At 40.9% G+C, this 13,013-nt stretch overlaps 1 protein-coding gene across 1 annotated transcript; it reads right to left on the bottom strand.

Annotated features, from left to right (window-relative positions):
* Positions 1-887: 887 nt before the first annotated feature.
* Csrp3 (cysteine and glycine rich protein 3) lies at positions 888-10,049 on the bottom strand. Its single transcript, XM_090348943.1, has 5 exons — positions 9,938-10,049; positions 5,932-6,100; positions 3,970-4,102; positions 3,031-3,124; positions 888-1,485 (listed from the first exon to the last, which is right to left on the bottom strand). The coding sequence occupies exons 1-5, from the start codon at positions 10,047-10,049 to the stop codon at positions 1,409-1,411; spliced, it is 585 nt and encodes a 194-aa protein (XP_090205069.1). The 3' UTR covers positions 888-1,408.
* Between the last annotated feature and the right edge of the window lie 2,964 nt (positions 10,050-13,013).

Here is a 13,013-nt window from a genome sequence, read left to right as displayed (position 1 = left end):
TTGCTCTTTTTAAAGATAACCTTTCCTGGGACTTACGCATCGGAAAACCCATAGTTTAGCGTAGTATGTCATAGTTTTTAATCAATCTACTTTTATTTATTTTTAATTACTCTAAATAATTCAGAATTGCACAGAGAGAGGGAGAAATGATGGGAAGCCAGGACAATACAACACTCAAGCTGCTGAGTCTTGCTGAGGAGGCAGAGAAAAACATTTCTAATTGGCTATGTTTCATTTGTAAGCCTGGCAATTTGATGGAGAAGAAGGGTTTTTTTTTTTGTTGTTTTGTTTTTGTTTTTTTGCCAGTTCTGGGCTTGAGCTCAGGGCCTGAGCACTGTCCTTGGATTTTTCTACCACTTGAGCCCCAGCACCACTTCTGGCTTTTTCTAAATACATGGTACCAAGGAATCAAACCCGGGTCTTCATGCATGCTAGGCAAGCACTCTACCACTAGGCCAAACTCCCGGCCTAGATGGAGAAGTTTTAAGAAAATTGCTAAATCTAAGAAATTGTTCGAAAGTGGCGCTGTGGCTCAAGTGGTAGTTTGGTAGCCCTGAGCTGAAGAGCTTAGGGACAATGCCCAGGCCCAGAGTCCCATGACTGACAAACAAACAAAGGGAAAGAAAAGAAAAGGAAAGAAAGAGAGAGAGAGAGAGAGAGAGAGAGAGAGAGAGAGAGAGAGAGAGAGAGAGAGAGAGAGAGAGAGCGCAATTGTTCTGAAATAAAAAATAATCCTTTCATAGTTTATAATATAGAAACAAATGCCATGTTTATTGTCACTAAGTTTTTAAACATAGGTAACATTGCAAAGCCCATTGACAGAACAAAACTACCAGTTTTTCAGCTATTTTATTAGTTTTGATTTTTCTTTTAGAACTTGTTCTGTATTTCCTCCCAGACCTACTGTTTTCTTCTCTGTTAACAGTAACAATATAACATCTCACAAAACTATCAGAAAACTATCTTCCTTTTTCTGGTGCTTTTTCCTTTTCATTCCTTCCTTCCTTTTCCAGTCAATATCCAAATCCAAATTCATTCTCTGAAACTAGATTTTGTGGTTGTTTAACCTGTGTGTGTGTGTGTGTGTGTGTGTGTGTGTGTGTGTGTGTGTGTGTGTGTTTTACTCTCCTATTCTAAAAAGAATTCAGAGTCATACAGGGTACCACTGAAATATTTATTTACTGCCTCCCCACCCCAAGAATTATAAATTATAAAGCATCTGCTGCATCTGTTAAATTTTAAATATTTTCTTCCAAAGGTTTCTTCTTACTTTGAGTAAAGCCTATGATCACTTCTGAAGAGAAAGGTTGTTCACCTGCAAATGAGGCTGTTTGGGGAAAGCTCTTGTCTGCCAGATTACTTGGCAATGCTTTTGGCTGGTAAAGGTTGTGAGAAAGTGGTCGCCTTTTCACTCTTTCTTTTCTACTTGATGCGTAAGACCTCCAAATCCAATGCCCGTGGGGCCAAAATTTTTGGCATAGCAAACTGAATGAACAAGTGAAAAAAGAGAATTCAGTGATCAGTACCATTTGTTCAGATTCTTCTGCCTCGGCAATGTCCTTTTACATCCTAAAGGCAACCTTTTGATAAATATGTGCATCAATTAACTTAAATACTTACCTTAGTAAAATTTTGTTTATACTTTAAAAATGTATTGTTACTATGAAAGTGACATACAGAGGGGTTACAGTTATGTAATAAGTCAGGTAATGAGTACATTTCTTTTTGGACAATGTCACCCTTTATACTTTTTGCACATTATAGTTTTCCCAGATATTTTTCTCATTCAACACTGCATAATCCAGATATAGTCCCAGTCCCCACCCCTGCTTCCTCCTGCCGCCTGGCTCCTTCCCTCTCCTCCAGACACACTTCCTAAAATGTACCAAAGATGTAACTGTTCCTTGTTTCTGGAGTGTCTCTTTCCATACTCATGTCTGTCAAGCCAGAAGAACTATGTCTACAATATCTAACATTGTTCATAAATCGGACATACAATATGTTTACATGTTGGTCTTCCTGCAGGCTGTTACTGCAAATTTTTAGGATTTTATGGTTATGAATGCTGATGATGAGGACCCCTACCCCCACCATGTCTTCTTTGTACTCTCTGTCATATGGTAAGTTAGTTCCTAATCTGCCTCATCAGGAAATTCTTTGGCAATCTGTAGTCTTTCCTGAGACAGGGTGTTTCTCTGTAGCTAAGGAGGATCTAACTTGAGAACATCTGCCACAGCCTCTTGATACCAAACCTCCATACTTATATTATTGATGCCCCTGAAATCAGCTTTCCATTACTTCCCCTGCTCTATACCATTGTGCATATTTGAAGATTCTCAAGACACCCTCATTAAATGATAGTATTCTGAACAACAGAATAAGCCTCAGAGAAGTTCTATGGTTAAAGCTACATTACCCTTACCCTAGTGCATCTCTTCTTTTCCTAGCACTAGTAAAGAGCTGAGCCTCACTATCTGTATATAAGAGGATCTTGGAGGCAACTGGGGCAGAGACATAAAATAGAAAGCAAGCCAGGAATGTCCCTGTGATTGCTAAGTGACTGGCAACATCACAAACAAATGTCAGGAGGGAAAGAGATATTTTGATAAACACAAATGAAATAGACCAAGTTCCTACTATTCAGTCACCACTATCTACTCAAGAGAGAAGGGGTGTTTGGGTTTTCAGATGGGTCTGTGGTGCTATTTTTTTAGTCTGAGGCCTCTTCCAAGACCAGAGATAGGACATTATTTCTCACTCAAGCATCAGCTTTCCTGAACCACTTAACATCTTATCTACAAACCTTTGGTTCCCATCACTTCCCCTGAGTTTCCCAGTAGAGTGAAGAGAGAGAGCCGGGTACTCTCTTTCCCTTAGGCAGCTTTGCACCCTATCCTAAAAACCCAGACTTCACTCATACTAAGCAACCCCACTCCTGGCCAATTTAGGCCTCCATGCACAGAGACAACCTCCTTTTCCAAGGGCCCTTCTTGGGAAAACAAGTCCCAGGGAAATCTCAGAGCCACTCACCTTTGCAATAAAGCTCTCCATCTTTGTCAGTGACATTTGTAGACTCCAGACTCTTCCCACAAATGGCACAGCGGAAACAGGTCTTGTGCCAAGGCTGAGGGGCACAGAATAATTGCATATCAAGGAGGTAGGCAGTTGAGTATACAAAGGAGTGCCAACTCTCTTAACCTTACCCTTACTGAAGGAGCTCTTAAAGAACTTTCCCAGGTGTTTGGAGAAAAATGAGGCATAGTGAGCATTTCAAGTCCATTTATTGTGATTTTACTGATGGTGTGTAGGTATGTGGGTTGTGTTTTGTTTTTTTCAGAAGAAACAAAACTAGAAAAGTTCCCTTGGGGTGAAAAATTCCAAAGAACAAACTGGTTAAGAAAGGATTTATATTGAATATGAAGTTTGGGCGGCAGGAGTGAAAAGCTAAGCAGTTATTATCCAGGGTAACTGTTGTATGCTCACCTCCCACCTGCACATCTGTGTGTGTGCTAGGCACAGCTGGGAGGTGTTCTCATATGTCTGGAAATGGCTATTTTTTGTGTGAAGAGATCTGTACTTTAAGTCAAACTTCTTTCATGGTTCCTCATTTAGTATTAACTGTGTTTTCCTTTCCTTAGGTGCAGCTCTTTGGGGGAATACCTTGGCTTTGTAGGATAATGTACTTTAAAGATTGTGGAGTAAGGCGAACTTGTGTGCCTTTGTATCTGCACGAGCTTAGCTAGGTGCCTTCCTCTAGTGGGTACATGCTTGTTGCCACAAACCATACCCATTTTAGTTTTCTACATGCACTGTTGGTAGACCATTATCATCTGGGAAAGTAGATGAGGCTCTGTGGTGTCTAAACAACTAAGGGAAATGGCCCTTGCGACACAGAGTTCCTACTTATTCCATGCAGTTGATCTGGTACAGATGAATAATCCCATTTGGCTCACACACAAAAGACCTTACCTTGCCACCTCCCATGACCTTCTCAGCAGCATAGACTGACTTTCCACATCGAGGGCACTTTTCTGACTCTCCAAACTTTGCAGTGAATTTGGAAGGGTTGCTGGTGGTGGCTGAGCGTGCCGGCTTTGGGGATCTGGTGGAAATAAGCACACTAATGAATTGTAGCTCTTTCTTGTCACACTTCTCTATGCCTTTTTCTCCTAACCTGGAAAATGGTGTTTTTCTTAGAGCTTCCAGGAGTACTGAACTAGGTAACTGAAGCCACTGAGAACAGTGCCTGCCTAGCATGTACAAGCTAAAAATATTTAATAGGCTTAAATTTTCTCTTAACAAGTGCCTTATATATGTTCATGTGTATTCCTGTTGTCATTGCGTTGTTTTACTATGCTTGTTTGTTTAAACTTTTCTGTAGTGCCTTAAAGCCTTGTTTTTCTAAATGGAATTGTGAAAAATATCTTTGGTTGTTTCTTTATAAATTATATCACTTGAGCCTCACCACAACTCTAGGTAGAGGAGAGCAGAGATCAAAGGCTTAACAAGTTCAGGCAGCTCATAATTGCTGACTTTTGTTATTCTTTTCCTAAGGTTGGAAAGGGATTTTTTTTATTTTATTTATTTTTTTGCTAGTCCTGGGGCTAGAACTCAGGGCCTGGCACTGTCCCTGAGCTTTCTCAAGGTTAGCAACTCTACTGCTTGAGCCACAGCACCACTTCTGACTTTTCTGTGTATGTTGTACCAAGGAATCTAACCCAGGGCTTCATGCATGCTAGGCACAAGTACTCTACTACTAGGCCACCCTCCCGGCCCCTGGAAAGGGAATTTTAAATAATGTGAGGCAGAGAATACAGTTGACATTATCTTTTAAAAACTACATCTGGGATGAAGCAATGAGAGAGATTAAAAGGAGCAGCTCTTTCCTTGTAGTGAATAATCATATATCCTTCCACTTTTCCAGGCTCTATTGTGGGTTACTCTCTGCTTGAAAGGGATCTTTTTCTCCTAACTCTGGAGATCTCCACAGGACTATTTCTCAATTGAACTGAACCTTTCTGGTTAGTCTCACCATAGAGCTGTCCAGTCTGCAGCACCAGACCAGCTACCCTCAGTCAATGTGATCATCATGAAAGTGGACCCAAGGAAACAGACTGATGGCCAATAAACAATCATTATTGTTTATTCTGGGTTTTTGTTTTTTGTTTTTTGTCCATTGTGGGGCTTGGACTCTTGGCCTGGGTGCTGTCCCTGAGCTCTTCAGCTCAAGGCTGCTGCCCTACCCCTGGGCCTGGGTGTTGTCCCTGAGCTCTTCAGCTCGAGGCTACCTCCTTATGCCTTTAGCCACAACACCACTTCCCAGTTTTCTAGTGGTTAATCGAAGATAAGAGTTTTAGGACTTTAGTGCCAGGCTGGCTTTGAACTGGGATCCTCAGATCTCAGCTTCCTGAGTAGCTAGGATTACAGGTGTGAGCCACTGCATCCAGTTTATTGCTTACTCTCGAGGGCAGCCCATCCGCACAGCCCCCCCTCCGGGATTCAGATATTAATCATCTTATAATGAAAGAGAAGAAATCTTAGTGACAAGTGCATAGAGAATAACGATTGCTTCCCTGCAATATTTATTTGATTTACATAGGAACTCTCAAAGGAGAAAAAAAAAGAGACTTGGTAAATTTTTTCAAAGGTCAAACAAAAGAACATCTGTAAGTTCTGGGTTTTCTCTTGATATGTAAACCAAGAACTGTGATATAAAGTAATTGCCCTTTAGAAAGGCAGATAATTTAAAAGATAGTCCTTGGAGAGATGGCACATTGTTAGAACTTGGTCAGACTGAGCATTCCTATTGTTGGCAAGTCAACAATAAAAGTCCATTCTCCCACTTCCAGAAAATGTTGCTATGGGAACAAAATGAACTGTCCTGGTAATCGAATCTTTAACAGGGAGGGAAAAAGCACAGCAGTAACTCACTGTTGGAACTGCAGGCCAAGATGCTCCCCTGTGTCCGTGCTGAGGCAGCCAGCGCCTTGTCCATACCCGATCCCTTTGGGGCCATACCTGCGCCCATAGCACACTTTGCAGTAGATTTCTGACTCATGAGCTGCCACTGTGGTGCTGTCAAGAGCCTTCCTGCAGGCCACTGCCAAAGAAAGGGAGAGAGGATTGGGGTTAAAATCCTCCCCTTTCCTCCACTCACAATGCCATGCTTAGGGGCTCTAAGCGAAGAAAACTGGCTCCTGGCCAGAGCATCTGTCCTGAGTCATAGATCCCAAGAAGTCTCAATTTTACACATAAGGAAATAGGGGCACAGAGAAGAGAAGTGATGTATTCACATGTACCTAACACGGAAAGAGTAGAGGGTGGTGTTAGAATCGGGGGTATGTCTTAGACCTGTTAACAGTCCCTTAACAAGTCACATCAGGGAAGTATATGTATTTACTGTTTGGGGAGTTTGAGGCAGAGGAAGAAAAGGAAATTACTTTTTTCCCTTCCTTATAGGAATCAGAAATGAATAGTTTCTGTACTTAACATAGTCTTTCAACATTAAAGGATATTCATGGGGATGATGTTGAAACTAGTTTGGGTCCAGTTCTGGAGGCAGAAAGGCAGATATGTTTCAAAGGCCCTTTATTCCATTAGCTGAAGTCACCTGGTCTCTGTGTATTTCTCTGGCAATAACACGGCCAATCTCCTACTTTTCCAAAGAGGAGGTTTATAGGAAGACTTTTTTTTTTCAAACTTGAAAGGGAAAGAAACTTCTTTTTTTCTTTTAACAGTGGTTAGAGTCAAACCAGAGCCATGCATACACTCACTAGCCAAATGTTTTACCACTCAGTTGTGCCTAGCCTAGGGAAAAATACAAGTTTTATAGATAAAACCAAAAGTATTAAATAGTTAATAATATACATAAATAATTATTTCCTTAGAATGTTGTTTCTAGTTTCACTCAAGTTCGGAGAATGATTGTGCTTCTTTCTTTCTTTACAACTTCTCTGCTACAGTCACGTTTAGGAGAGATAACTAGCTTTGCTGATCAGCTCACCTGCCCTTCCCTCTATGGTATGTTTCTTTGAGAAGCAGCTTTCTTTTGCATTTTGTACCTGATTGGGCGTCTACCAATAAAATTGATCCACCAATAAAATCTCAATAAAAAGAACCTATTATCACAATATTTATGATGCTGTAAAATTCAGTTTTCTCAAGAATTTTCTGTTTAGTTTATGATAATGTTTAAAAAGTTCTTGCTTACTTCATTTATCTTGCTTGCTTCATTCAAGGACAGCCTAGGCAAAATGTTTACATGACCCCATCTCAACAGAAAAGCTAGCTATGTGCCTGTCATTCCACCTACAGGAGGGAGACATAAATTGGTGGGTCACATTTCAGGCAAGCCCAGCCAAGAAACAAGATTCCATCTGAAAAGTGACCAAAAAGTCAAAAAAAGTGGTAAAATGTTTGCCTAGCTAGCATTAGACTTTCAGTTCAAAATTGTTACCAATAAAAGTTGTTTGTAGAATAGCAAAATCGTATCTCCAGGAATAATAAAATGTGCATTAAATTTGTCTCTTTTTATGCCAATTCCATCAAGTGGTCTCTATAAGCAATCAAGCATGGAATGAAGTTGTTTCAGGTTTAGAAACCTTCCTCGAGAGATTTTATTATTATTATTAACTTGTTCAATATGGGAATGAGGAAAACACTGAGGTTATAAATAAGGTAAGATTAGCAAGGGGTTGATGGTTGCAGGACTTGGAACAAAAGGGATGTTGATACGACTATATGTGTAGTTACTATATATGGGTTAAGGTTTTTTTTTTTTGCCAGTCTTGGGCTTGAACTCAGGGCATGAACCCTGTCCTTGGACTTTCTCAAGGCTAGAGCTCTACCACTTGAGCCTCAGCACCACTTCCGGCCTTTTTCTATGTATGTGGTACCGAGGAATTGAACCCGGGTCTTCGTGCATGCTAGGCAAGCACTCTACCACAAGGCCAAACTCCTGGCCCCTGGGTTAAAATTTTTTTAACAAAAATGTTTTAAAAGTAGAGAAATTCAGAGGATGTCCCATAGCCTGAGAGAAATTATGAGGCTTTGAACAAGGGGAAAAATCTCTATGAATAATAATTTTTGGTAGAGAATGCCTTATATTGAAGATAGAAAGTCTGTCTTGTTGTTGTCAGTAGCCACACTTCATAACAGCTGCTCATGTATTTGTTGATGGTCTATACCTTAAGTTTCTGAGAGGATGAGGCTCTTTTACCTTATTATCCCCGTAACATGGCAGAGAGCCTGAGGCCAATATTAGTGCTCTATAAACATTTGTTAAATGAATGAATAGAGGAAGGAATTGAATGTATGTATCACTGGAGATCAGTGATTTCCCACTATTATGCAGCAATAAGTTGCAGAACTGTAGGTAGCCTCAGATCCTTTGACTCAGCTCAGTAGTCCGTTTTAGCACTCCAAAACAGCTTATGACCTGTGTGCCCTAGTTGTGTCTGGTTCTGGCTTCTGACCAGCTTTTGTACACAGGCTGTGTTGGAAATACAAAATGCACTACCTGATTTCAAGCACTTAGTCCAAACATGAAAAGAATGTTCCATTAGTCATTTATATCTAGCCAGGCACTGGCATCTCATGCCTATAATCCTAGCTGCTCAGGAGTTTGAGACCTGATGACTGTAGTTCAAAGCCAGCCCAGGCAGGAAAGCCCATGAGACTCAGGTCCAATTAACCACGAGAAAACTGGGAAGTAGAGCTGTTGCTCAAATAGTAGAGCACTAGTCGTCAGCAAAAATACTCAGCTTCTAGGTCTTGAGTTCAAGCCCCAGGACTAGCATACACAGACACACACACACAGACACAGACACAGACACACACACACACACACACACACACACACCATTAGTACCCAGAGCATCATTAAGTCTGCCAGCCCACTCACTGAAGAATAGCCTCCCCTTTCTTCTATGAAAATTGTTTGCTGTGGGAATGAAGATATCCTGGAAATAACCACAGCTGCAAAATTGATACTATTACTGGCATCATAAAGGATGGAGTATTTCCTTGCTCTAATTAGTTGGAGTCCAGCCCTTGAAGTTCTGTTTAAAACCATTTGGAACTGTGGAACATCTTGCAGTCACTAGGCTGGGGCAAGGTGAATGGGGGAAATCTGGATAGGGACAGGAGCTGCTAAATATGCAACAAAGCTAGTCCTTGAGCCAGACCTACAAGAGGCAAGCAGACAAGTAAGTGGCCACTTCAAAGTCATGGCTAGTTACTCTAGGTACAGGATTACTAGGAAACTGCAGGAAGCTGTCATGTTAAAGATCATTGGACTGGAAGTCTGATTGTCCAGGGTCTGTTCCTGACTGCTGCAGATGCATGCAATCTGGGCATAGGAATGAGAAATGACTTGGCTGCTGTCACATAATGTCATAAAGTCCAACCTTATAACCACCCTGACTTCCTCACCATATACAGTTCTTTAGACATTTGTAAATCTGTGTCTGGTAGTTGAAGGGGGAGATTTTCTTCATGAAGTTCTAGTGCCCAGGTGCTGAATGCAAGAAATGGTACATGTTGTCCCTGACAGACATAGATTGTTTCTTAGGAAAGACCAGTTACAGCTGGCTGGAATGACAGCTGGTCAATAGGGACAGTGAAGAAAGCCAAATCCACTCTGACTAGATAACTACTGCCTTTCTTTGCCAAGTTTTGACATTTTGTAAATGTCACCACTATTGGACCAAAGTGTTTACCACAGAGGCAGAGGTAGAGCCAGCTTCTCTTGACTTTGAGCTGGATGAGTGATTGTAGAGAAGGTGCTCAGGAGAGTATGACTCTTTCTTTGGGTGGGGCTCAAAGATGATATTTCTCACAAGTGTCCTAGTCATGCTTAGAAACACTGACCACACATGAGAACCAGTTTGTTAGAACTTTGAAATAACCGCTAGTTCCCCTTGTCTGCCTAACTCACTGCAGTGAAAGCAGGTCTTGTGGAAGCTCCTTCCATTGCACTGGATTTCTTCTGCATGGTAGACAGTCTTTTCACAGGCTCCACATTTTGCTCCTCCACCCAAGTTTGGCATCTTGAAGACTCTTAAAACAAGGTAAAGTCTAAGAGGATATAAAACAAATAGCTAAAGTTAGGTGATCTTGAGTGAAATAATATCTTGATATAAGATCTAAGGACCAGGATTTAGCCTGTTTTTGTTTTTTCTTTGGTGTTTCACTCATTTATTCATTCATCCAACCATCCATTCATTTATTCCAGCAAATAGCTATCATGTGCAGCTAGCTCAGACACTCCAGTGGCTTTGCATCATCACTTTATTGTGTAAACTGTATTTCTGTTTCTATTGTATCTTTCCTTGTGTATCTCACAGGTTTCCTGGAGTAAATGGATGACTAATATCTTTTGGATATAAAATCTATGTAAATATTATTTTTTAATCTAAGATTTAAAATTTAACCCACTAAAAGTGGGAGTTATCTCTCAAAATGGCATTATCTTCCTATCTAATAAAATGTTTCCCAAATCACCTTTGTTCTTGCTAAAATACAAATTCTGGCTTAGGAGCTGTGGAAACAGGCCATGTTGTTGGTTCTTATAGTGGACTATCAGAATAGCAAGGTATTTGTTTATCTTGCTATCCACCATATATACATTGCAGCTCTCTATGAAGATGGTATACAGAATTTCAATTAAGGTAGTTGATGATAAAGGTCTGGGAAGCCAGTAAAGAGAAAGCAGTAGATAGAAATAGGTCTATTCTGATCAAAATATGTTTGCATGTCTAAATACCATGGTATAAACCCCTTTATACAATTATGTACCCCCAAAATGGAATGACATGTAGAAATGGCTTTATTGTAAGGATTAAGTACTAGTGAGAGAGAAAGAACTAATAAAAAATGTGAATGGGAATGAATATGGCTAGAGTAGTTTTATTTGTATGAAAACAGAACAGTGAGGTCTAATGAAATTGTCTTAGGAGTAGGGAGTTAGGGAGAGTGATAGACGGTGTGAGGCTGATAGGGATGCATTGTATAAATGTATGGAAATGTCATAATGAAACCTCTTGTACAACTAATGTATGGGGGGGGGAATAAAGCCCATGCCAGTGTCTCATGCCTATAATTCTGTAATCCTGACTACTCAGGAGGCTGAGATCTGACAATTAGGGGATTAGGATTTCAAACCAGCTTGGTCAGGAAATTCTATGAGACTCATCACCAATTTTTCACCATAACACTGAAAGTGGAACTGTGGCTCAAGTAGTTGAGCACCAGTCTTGAGCAAAAGAAGCTAAGGACAGCACCCCAGGGAGTTTAAACCCCAGTACCAGCACAAAAAAAAATGAAAGAAAGAAAAGAGAGGGAGGAAGGGAGGAAGGAAGGAAGGAAGGAAAGAAGGAAGGAAGGAAGGAAGGAAGGAAAGAATTAGTACTTTCTAGAGTGTTATTCAAGGGCCAAGTGACATAATGGGCAGGTAGGGACTTGACAGAGTTTTCTGCAGATGATGGTCCTGCTGTGTCACCCCCACGCATGGACTCTCTGCTGAAAGATGCTGCTGGTGACCACAGCCCTAGGCCCTCATTGTCTTTTCTTTATCTTTGTGTGTGTGTGTGTATGTGTGTGTGTGTGTGTGTGTGTGTGTTGTGTGTGTGTGTGTGTGCGTGTGTAGGTAGTGGGGCTTCAACTCTGGGCTTGGGCTTTATCCCTGAGCTCTTCTGCTAAAGGCTACCACCTTACCCCTGGGCCACAGTGCCACTTCCCATTGTCTAGTGGTTAATTGGAGATAAGGGTCTCGGGACTTTAGTGTCCAGGCTGGCTCTGAACCATGATCCATAGATCTCAGCTGTCTGAGAGGTAGCTACGATTACAGGCATGAGCCACCATGCCCAGCCATCATTTCTTTTTCATCAGAAACTTTTTCTTTCTTTTCCTCTGTCTCCTGTGTGTGTGTGTGTGTGTACCAATCATAGGGCTGGAACTCAGGTGCTGTCCCTGAGCTCTTCTGCTCAAGCCTAGTTCTCTACCATTTTGAGCCACAGCTCTACTTCCAGTTTTTGGTGGTTAATTGAAGATAGTCTCACAGAGTTTCCTGCCTGAACTACAATCTTCAAATCTCAGTAACTAGGATTAAGAGGCACAAGCCATCAGTGGTACAGCTTTACCAGAATACTATGAGAACTATTACCCAACAAAGAGCATTTAAAAAAAAATTTTCAGGGCAGGGAGTTTGGCTTACTAGAGAGTGCTTACCTAACATGCACGAAGACCCGAATTCGATTTCTTGGTTCCATATACATAGAAAAAAGCTGGAAGTGGTGATATGGCTCAAGTGGTAGAGCTCTAGCCCTGAGAAAGCCCAAGGGCAGTGCTCAGGCCCTGAGTTCATGGCCAGGACTGGCAAAAAAATAATAATTTTCATGTACTTTTAACTGTGAGTCCAAACTTTCTGCCTCTCAGAACTAAGCCATTAATATCCAGTGAACTTTTGAAACCCTGCCAGTAACACGGGGGATTCAGTTTTCACTGGAATATGTTGTTTTCTAAAAGCACTGGTTGTATTATCTTGTATTGACATTAAACACTATCAGGCTATTCTGAGTGGCTGCTTCTCACCTTTTTTTTCTTTTCTGGGAAGCTAGTCACCTTCTTTTAATAGTTGATGATAAACAATAAGCTCTACTGGATCCACTACTCTAGATTGTCTCACACGCTCATAACAAAGACAATTTTTTGTTAAGAAATGGGAAGTAAGTGGCAAACAGACAATTGAACTGGTCCCTAGGGTTGCAGAGAATGCCACTATCAAATATCCTTCCAAAGAGCTTTTCCACTTAGACGATATGAGGTCAGCTATGAACATGCTTCCTCTCTTTTCGCTTTTGTTTACTGTGAAAGTTTGGGAGGGAAAAATATAAAAAATAAAAAAGGAAATATCCCATATTTCTATTGTTCTATGGTTTGGTTTGAGTTCAAAACTCAAATGCCATGGAGCCTGATCACTCATTTGTTCACTCATTCATTTGTTCATTCATGTG

This window comes from Megascapheus bottae, chromosome 16 (genome assembly GCF_031878675.1).
Source record: "Megascapheus bottae isolate mThoBot1 chromosome 16, mThoBot2.hap1, whole genome shotgun sequence".
Classification (NCBI taxonomy): Eukaryota; Metazoa; Chordata; class Mammalia; order Rodentia; family Geomyidae; genus Megascapheus; species Megascapheus bottae.
Note: the sequence above shows the minus strand (reverse complement) of the source record. Positions and strands in the feature narration are given on the sequence as shown.